The 9,515-nt window shown below is 41.8% G+C and overlaps 1 protein-coding gene across 2 annotated transcripts in view; it reads right to left on the reverse strand.

The window, feature by feature from the left end:
- The window catches only part of VPS13A (vacuolar protein sorting 13 homolog A), a 222,156-nt gene that overhangs the window by 196,663 nt on the left and 15,978 nt on the right, over positions 1-9,515 (reverse strand). For both annotated transcript variants that reach the window (XM_019517426.1, XM_019517427.1), the window contains exons 2-5: positions 1,961-2,004; positions 1,398-1,440; positions 394-489; positions 7-55 (exon numbers count right to left, since the gene is read on the reverse strand). In XM_019517426.1, coding sequence (XP_019372971.1) covers positions 7-55; positions 394-489; positions 1,398-1,440; positions 1,961-2,004 — 232 coding nt within the window. The remainder of the gene's footprint in view (positions 1-6; positions 56-393; positions 490-1,397; positions 1,441-1,960; positions 2,005-9,515) is intronic.

Below are 9,515 nucleotides of genomic sequence, written 5' to 3' on the forward strand. Positions count from 1 at the left end.
CTTTGCCTTGCTTCCAGGAGCTGTCTGGCTTCTTTCTCAGCATCATACTTTATACCTACATAAACAAAATACAGGAAGTTAAGATCCAAGATATTTCATAGATTCTTAAAATTCTGAAAATGTTCTTTGAAGATTATTTTGATGAAAATATGAAGAATAATTTTAAAATCTTGTTCAATATAAAAATGTGATAGTAAAGAAACAGAAAAGTAATAGTTGAAGATATAAACTACTTAAGAACATGATGTTATATTAGCCAGTTTTGTTGGTTAACTACTAACCATAAAAGAAATAGCAGCAGTGCTTAAAAAACACAAAATCAGTGTCAAAGATCAAAATAATGTTATATTAAAACACAGAAAAAACCCACTGTTTTCCTCTTCAACAACTTACTGGCTGTGGGCACTACAAGCAAGTAAACTCCATCCAAAACCGCTTCGACGGGTTGAGTATAAAGATTTTGCCATGGGATCTGTAAGTTAAGTTGACCTATAAACACATGAAAGAAAAAAAGGTTAGCATAATGTGTAGTGAAATATTTGATTGAAAAAATAAGAGGTCCTACGAAATCAACCACCACTCAAATACTTAAGTTGGAAGAAAATTATTGTAGTTAGAATAGACAAAAATAATTTTACCACAAACAAAAAAGATGGTTTATGACCAGATTGCGATCTGTTTCTTTTACATTTAAAAACTAGCAAGGGTAACACACAGGAAAGAATAAGATTATGCAAGATAAGGTCAACTGTAACAATTTTATACCCTTTAAAGTTGTGAATCTGGGTGGCCTAATCAGAATTTAAAAAAAACACCAAAAAACATCAGCAGCTTCACAGAGGAAGCACATTTTAAGGCCTGATTAAAGATACTGATTTGGGATTCAGTACTTTTCCTTAAAAAAAAATTTGCTTTTTCAAGATGACGTCATTAATTCCTGTCAAACTACAACCAGCCAATCACTTTGTGCCAAGGAAACCTTCCCCATCAAGCAGTATGCTGGGAAGGAGATAACAGCTGGGAAAGGCCACTGAAGTGTTAGCACATGGCAGAGTACAGGAAGAAAAGACGTAATATTGTACAGTACTGAATTTTTCTTACAACTGTGTTTTGCTTCTTTAATTTTTCAATTACTATTCATTTCCACTAAGATTTCAGATGAATAAACAAGTTTTTCTTTTCTATTTGCATTTTAATTCTAGAAAAGGAAGAGTGCCTTTTATATATATATTAAACTGCTCCAGAGAAAAATAATTGGTTGGATTCTGTTCAGAGACACCCATAGTTAAAACTTAACTACCTGAGATATCTAAGGTAATTTGTACAGAAAGAAAAAACAACTGGAAATTGCTGCCATGTTTATTACATGGTAGGACATATTGCAAAGTGCAACTTACCAATATGACCCGCTTTCACTTTAAATGGTACATCCAACTGACTCTGCAAAGAAAATATTTTAAAAAATTAATTAAACCAATTTCAATGTAAAGGGGATCTTTGTGTTTTCTTCCTCTGTCTGGGAAAGTTACACTATTGTTTAATTACCCTCAAAAGTTTTGAAAAAAATACTATAAAATAAGAAAATGCTATTATTTAAAACCTTTGCTAAGGTTTTAATCTTAAAATTGTTAAAATATTAGGAAAAAATATAAGTTTATACTAATTTCTTGGTTACAATGATTCCAACAGTTGCAGCAGAACAAATAGGGGGAAAATATAAAAAAAAATGAATTTTACCCCTAAAACACAATTAGAGCAAGCTATTAAAAAAAAGAGATCTAGTGGAGGATTCTCAGACAACTACAGAAACTTATTTGGTAATAAATATCTCCGTTTACCATTCACGTTAAACCTCACCCTCATATAACACATTAAGTATTCAGAGTGCTATTGAAACCTCAATATTCACAACTGTATTAATCCAGTACCAGTTTCTGATTTTTGATTTCTTGGAACTTACTAGTGCATTTTCCTTTATTTCAAGATTCTTAAGTGCTACGGCTCCTAAAGGTAAAAAAAGAAATAGGAAATTTTTAAAACAGAGCAGTCAGCTGTCTCCCCTTATCTCTCTCAAAGTTACCAGCAGATTTCACAGGGAGCATTCAGCAATTAGGATACCAGTTTGGGACTTTTTATGCAAACGTAAGCCACAGATTTTTATCTATACTACATTAACTATTTTCCCCTGAAAACCTCTCGCAGTCACCAGGAACAATGATAATCCTGTTGTAAGCCAACTGCCTCCTAGGCAGATCCTGATGACAACTGGAAAAAGTATGGGCAGCTAATCTGCACTAGCACTCTCACTGATACTAGCATGCCAGTGTTTCAACAATAACGTAAGAGTTTATGAGAAAAACTCAATAAAAGCATATGGACTTCGTTTGCTCTAGCTCCTTCTATGTTCACAAAAAACTCCTTTAAAATTATCAGAATTGTCTCCTACAGTGTTGGTGTAAATATTATGCATTTCCTATTAATAGATAGAAAATGATAAAAAAAGCAAACGAAGAAAACCCTCTGATCCGATTCAGCTGATCTACAATGCATTATCTCAGGGGAAAAACTGCCACTCCTTTTCACTAGCTTCAGACAAGACCCTAATGTCCAGAAAAGGTCATAAGCCTGAAATTGATTATGTAGCAACAATTCCCCACCTACATCTGCATTTTCATAACTAGTGTATACACTTTCATCTAAAGCAGGGGTATCAAACTCATCCAGCCCTGTGGGATGCCACATTCAGTATGCACCCAACTGCTCCCTGCACTGCCATGTGCACCAGCTCCAGCCCTACATGCCGCATATAGCGCATGCCAACCCAGGCAACACCATACCTAGACTCCTGGTGGCCCCGGGTGAACTTTTAGTATAGGACCCCACTTCACCAAAGATAATTATAATAATAATAGTCATCTTCAGGCCCCCTTTCTGTCCGAGCCCCAACTGGCCACCTGGTTCACCCATGCCTGTGTCTGGCCCTGAACCCAGACCCTACACAAACCACATGGTGTGCAGATCCAGTCCAGGACAAGTGCTGCATGTGGCATACATGCCCCACTCTGGATGAAACCTGCACCTTTTACCCATCATGTGAACCAGTCCCCAGACCCAATGCAGAACAGCTTCAAATCGAGCATAAAGGGCTGGACTGGCCCTATTCCATGTACTGTTTGCAACACATACGCAGCATGCACCAAACTAGCTCTATGCCTTGCATGCAGGGTGCAGGGCCAAGGCAGTGTTGGCTGCACAGGACTGCTCAGAGAACTACAGGCAGCACTGTGGACTGGAAAATAGTAGTCCAAGGCCCAGATCAGGCCCGTGAGCCACATCTTTGACACCTCTGATGCAAAACATCACGGTACATCTAATCTATACCCTGAAGTGCGAGTACGCTCAAATGAGCGATTATTGTAAAAACAAAACAAAAACAAAACACAGATGACTACTCAAATCTGCTCTTGGGGTATATATTTAGTTTACATCTGAGGTAACTTATGAAGTTTTTAATACTTTTCAGTTCTGTTAATCACAGGGGTGGGCAAGATGGCAGATCCAGACAGTGACCAGACTCCATTTCCCAGCAGCCCCTGCCCACATTGTTGCAGCTGGTTTCAATGGAGACCCCAGGAGCAGCACAGCTGTGACAGTGCATGTAGGGCCAGGATTTCCACAGAAACATGTGTAGCTGGGTGGGGAGCTGATCTGGGGCCAGACCTGGGATCCTGTAGCAGTGACAGCATGGTCCAGAGCCAAAGCAGAGCTGCAATCCACTGCCTGCATACCCCTACCCAGGATGTGCGGGTACCGGATCACAGCTCTGCCCCAGCTCCAGAAGAAGCTGTCACCACTGCAAGGTCCCCGCCCTGGAGCAGCTCCTTGACCTAACATGCACCCTGCCAGCACTGGTCTCTGTGGAAACCCTGGCTACATGCTGTCACAGCCATGCTGCTCCTGGGGTCTCCATGAAAACTGCCTGTAGGGATGCAGGCAGGGGCTGCTGGGAAATGGAGTCCGTGGCAGACCCAATGTGGCCCATGGGCTGGACTCTGCCCGCCGCTGTTAGCACCACATGTCTAATGCAACTATAAAAGAGTGCACAGTTCTTTTGGAAGTTGCTCACAAACAGATTTCTTATCCGAGTTCCAATTATAAACATCTCTGTAGTTAGGAATTATAAAATCTCTATCAGCATTGCATTTGTCCCTGGACAAGCTGTGCCTGTGTTTATCCCGAGACAGAAATATCTCAGGACTACACACACTTTGCCCTTCTAATTAGGGTTTACCAGGCAGCTGAAAACACTGTCACTTATCTGCTAGGGATTTAATGCTGCAATCCCAAAATAACCATCCCAATGCACCTTGCAATGCCCCCAGATAAACTGTGGGTGCATCAATACGTGCACTTTACTGCCAAGTTGACTAATTAGCTCTGCAGTAAAGCATTACCGTTCACATGTACGCTGGTATTATGGTGCAGTAAACTAACCCCATTGTAAAACAGTACTGTCCTAAGGTAGAGTAATGTATTGTGCTGAAATGCATGCGTAAATGCTTACCACGGGCATAAATTGTGTCCAGTCAGCCAGGGGCCTACTCCGCTCTGGTTCAAATTGCTGCTGCCCTGGGTGCACATGTAGACACTGTGCCCAGGAGCAGTTTACTCCAGCACAAATTGCTCTGGAGTTTATTGCATCACATTAATTGGACATGTAGATGCACCCAGTTAGTCATACTTCTTATCCCATGAACTTTTAGGATTTATCCCTGGGCAACAGACATAGACATGTGAAAAACTGCACATGGTCTCAAGAATAAAATGGTTTACCCTGAGATAAATGTGACATCTGTTTGTAGCCTGTGAGAAGTATAAGCCAGAAAGAAACCTTTGTTATTTAACTCTGAAAAAATAAATCTAGTAAAATGGTCAAAGCTGGCATCACAGCTATGCAGAAAGACAAACATAAATTTATGTTTTCAATAAACGTACAATGCATCACATTAAAAAAACACTGAGAGAAAGTTTTGGCTTTAAAAGTTTATTAGTAATACTTCTTATAAAGCTTCACATCTACATATTTGCATTTCGGAGATAGAATGCCTTCTTGTGTTGAACTACATCCATTATGGCTCATCCCTCCACCCCCCATGAAAGATGCCAAGCAGTCCCAACTGTCCTTCATTCCTTGCTTAATTACAAAATTCTTAACAAAGTACGCTAAGATTGCATCCAAGAGGGAAAAATAAAAAGTGAGAGAATATGAAAATATGAGCCTTTTGAAGGACAGGAAGCAAACTGAGTTGTATCAAATATTTTCATATCTGAGAAATAAGCAAGAAGTACAATCCTTTAGAACGTGGGCTGAAGCATTATACAAACAAGAACAACAAACTGCCAAAATGCATCTGCTTTAGAAAGCAGATCAAAGAAATACTGAAAGTCTACAAAGCGACCAAAACGGTACTCTCCCATATCAGACCCCAGCAACTCTGCAGATAATACAAAAGTCCTACAACTGTGTTATCTATCCACCCTGTCATATTTACATTACCACCACCTATGCAGCAATATGTTCTACACAGGTTAATATACTGTACTTTAGGCCTCTGTGAATCAGCAAGTATTCGCTTTGGATTCGGATTCAACTGATTCAGATCGGTGATTTGATTCGGCTGAATCGGGTCTGAAGTTTCGGCACTGCTTCAGTGATTTGGCCATAGACTAAACAGGCAGCAGTCCTCACCATGCTGGACACAGCTGGCTCTCTCCAGCTGGTAAATCTGTTGTGGTGGGCAGAGGGAGGAGGGAAGGGACAGTGAGGGCAGATCAATACCCCCACAGCGAGGGAGGGATTGGGGCTGGGACAAACTGCCCAGCTGGGGCAGAGGGGCACGAGCAGAGCCATCCCTAGGGGTGTGTGGGGCCAAGGGAGAGGGGGGAGGGTGGCAACTGGCCGGAGGAACGGCCAGAGCCAGCAGTGGAGTGGGGGCTATGGGAAGGGGGGGCTGCTGCCACCCTAAAATTCCCCATAGCTCCTGCCACCAGGCCAGGCCCGATGCAGGTGCACGTGCCTGCCCCCATGCCCTGCTGCTGCTTGCCCAGACAAGGCAAAGCCGCAGCTTGTCCAGGAGGCACAGGGAGGCCAGGCGAGCGGTGGGAGGGCATAAACCCCGTTCCCAGTGCCTTCTGCTGCCCATCCCAAGCACAGCCTGGCCCAGCCTGCCCCATGCAGATCCGGAGGCACATACCTTCTCCCATGCCATCCCGAACTGGCGGTGTACAGAAGAGGAAGCCCCCCACCACCAAGTCCCAAGCCTCTCTGCCCCATCTGGGAAGCTTGTCCCAGCCCCAATCCCTCCCTTGCTGGGGGGCGTTGATCTGCCCCCCCAACACCCTTTCCCTTCCCCCTCTGCCCACGACAACAGACTCACCAGCTGGAGGCAGCTGTGTTCAGTGTCACCGAGGACTGCTGCCTGTTTAGCCTATTGCTGAATCTCCAAGTTGCGCTGAATCTTTTCTGAATCAATTTGGAAGCTTCTGATTCCATTCAGAGCTTTTATTGGTCTCCCGATTTGATTTGGAGATATGGCCGCCAAATCAGGCCAAATCTCCTCCAAATCAAATTGGCTACCGAAGCTTTACACAGCACTTCTGTACTTGTCACTATGGTATCTAAGTGCTTTCCAGCAGCACCTTAATCACCAGGCACGTCTCATGTTTTTTCTTTCATCTGCTCTCCAAAGGAACAAATATGTACAGCAGTTTTGAATTATTAATCTTCATATTACACACACATTGAGAGCTGTGTTAGAAGAAGACAAGATCAATGAAAAATACTGCTTTGAGAGCAGAAAGTAAATTGTAATGATCTTAATTTTCCATGGAAACTTATGTCAGTCTTGGGCACTGTTACCAAAAACTCATTACCACTCAATTTCTAGAGAGACAAGATTGATCAGAACCTCTTTTGCAAGCTCAGACACGGAATTAAGATACAGCTACCATTCCCTTAATTATTGTCACTAAGTCAGGAGGAAAAACAAAGCAAGAAACAAATTTACACCCTCTCCTTTTATTGTCATGCCCCAAAAATACAACAACAAACACTTACTACAATGTCCAACTAGCTAGTCTGCAAAATAATATAGCATAATATAGATTCTCATCAGCTGGGACAGCAAGAGGAAGGAGGGGGAGGTGGTTCAGGAGCTGACATATAGACTGGTAGCAAGTCTTGAATTTGTAGTCTGCCCCCCCAACCCCTTTTCCCTCCAGCCTATACCCTATATTTATAGTTGGCTTATTCTGATAACAGTTTTCTGATTCTTTTTATTCATATTTCTTTGTTTTTCTACAACTTTGAGAACTAGACTGAATGAGTTCTCTTGTATCAATTTAAAGGTGTCAATTAGTTGGTATTTATGTGCATGCAAAATTTATTTTTCTGGAGAGAAGGATTCTTGATCTCCTTCCCTTTGCCATCATGGAATGCTGTTCAATGCTGTCTCATTTTCCCTGCATCTTATTTATTGTTCTTATTGACCAGGCTGCTTTGTTTTTACAACTTATTTAAGAAACTTAACACAAATAATTATTATAAAACAATATTTAATAATGCACTTGGTTACACTAATCATTTCTATACACTAAAGCTATTATGTTACACATTTGGATCATCTAATTTAAGACCCTGTGTTTTGTTTAATCTGATCTGGGTCAGCTAGACGGGCTACTTGCTTTCATGCCTTTCACGTCATGCCTGCAAAGGTTCATTCTAGGGTCACTTAGAAACAGGCTTTTGGGGCCTCTTGCTTTAGCCACTTAGTAGCTTTGCACAGACCCCTGAAAATTATCTGTACCGGCAACAAGAAACATTTCTGCCTTACAGTATTCCGTCAACAAAACACACTGTCATTTAATAGACTTTGAACCATCTATTCATAATTCATAATATCTCATCAAAAGATAAAACATCAAGTTATTGAAGCTGTTACTTCTAACTACCATCAGCGTTTTCCAAAAAGCAATTATTCATTTTCACCTGACCCAACCCAATATTGGTAGCCTTGACCAGCTGACTTCATTCTACTTCCCCATGCTAACACTTATAGCTAAAATGCAAGTTTAAGCACTTACTGTCATAAACTAGGCTTATGCTAGGTCCAGAATCTACATGGGTTTCAGTCACTGACCCTACCTGAGATCTATGGGCACAACCCAATAAAGCTCTCTCTCTCTCTCATTAGTTGTACCTTGACTGTAGAATTTTGCCCTTCTAGTCCAATAAACTTTCTATTTAGATTCCTTCTGAGCAACCATGAAGGAAAAATAACCCATTGTTACATAGCAATTATCTCAAAAGCTAAGATATTACAAGTTGAGGGAGGACCATTGCCCCAGGTTGTGAGGACAGAAGTTAAACTGCAACCCATGCAAGCTAGCAGAATTCACAATACTGTCAAATGTCTGAAGGTCAAATAGCAATGTTAAAGAGAGACTTGCTCAGTCAAGAAATTCTGCATTTTGATTAAAAACCACTACACTTTGGAAAGAAAGAAAAAAATATTCAAAACGAGTCAACTGAAAAAGGTAGTTTCAGAGGACTGACTTACCCCTCCCTACAGACAAGATTCTCTAATCTGGAAAGTGGTATTAAACAAACAGAATATTTCCATCAAACTGCAAAGACCGAGTTATAAGTACAGCATTACACACTGGCTGCATCTCAACTTACTCGCTGTTATCTCTAAGTACCATACAGAACCAGCAGAAACAGAGAAATTTCCAATTCCAGTTTAAGAAAATTAAATTTGTTAGTGACATTGAATACCTTTTACCTAGAAGGAATCAGAACTCTTGGTAGAGGTGATATCTTTCATTAGACAAACTAGATTTTTGCCAAAAAAAAATCTTTAGTTGCCAATACAGCTACAACCTGTTTACCTAAAAGTTACTTTTGCACCAGAACGGAAGATAACAATCCATTTGTTAGTAAAGAAGCCTAGTCTGGGCATACTCCCAATGCCAAATGAAGATTTAAGCACATATCTGAAAGAGGACTTTTTATTGTCCTTGATGCTCGAAGCTAGTTGAAGTTCAGTTGCAGCCTTGGCTTTCCTGGTTTGCTCCCATGGATCATGGCAATGACAGCACAGGGCCAGGACCAGAATGTGTGGAAGCCGGATCACAGCTCTATCCATGCCCTGTGCTGTCACCACCCCATCATCCCATTGTCTCCAAGAAGACCAGCTGGGGCCTGTGCAGGCAGGGAACATGGCCAGGCAGATGGGATGGGGAGCTGCATCTGGGATTCTGGGGCAGTGATAGCAGAGTGGAGCCCAGGCCAGAGCTACAATTCCCTGGCACCCATTACAGGGATGTGCAAGCAGGAGATCACAGCTCTGCCCCAGCCCCACACTGTCACCACCCCCAATCCCACCAGGCCTCGCCTACCCCTCCCGCTCCCGAACACCACAAGCTGCCTGCCCACAGTCCCATTCCACATAGGG

The sequence above is a fragment of the Gavialis gangeticus genome, unplaced genomic scaffold (assembly GCF_001723915.1).
Source record: "Gavialis gangeticus isolate Ggan-Ray unplaced genomic scaffold, GavGan_comp1, whole genome shotgun sequence".
Classification (NCBI taxonomy): Eukaryota; Metazoa; Chordata; order Crocodylia; family Gavialidae; genus Gavialis; species Gavialis gangeticus.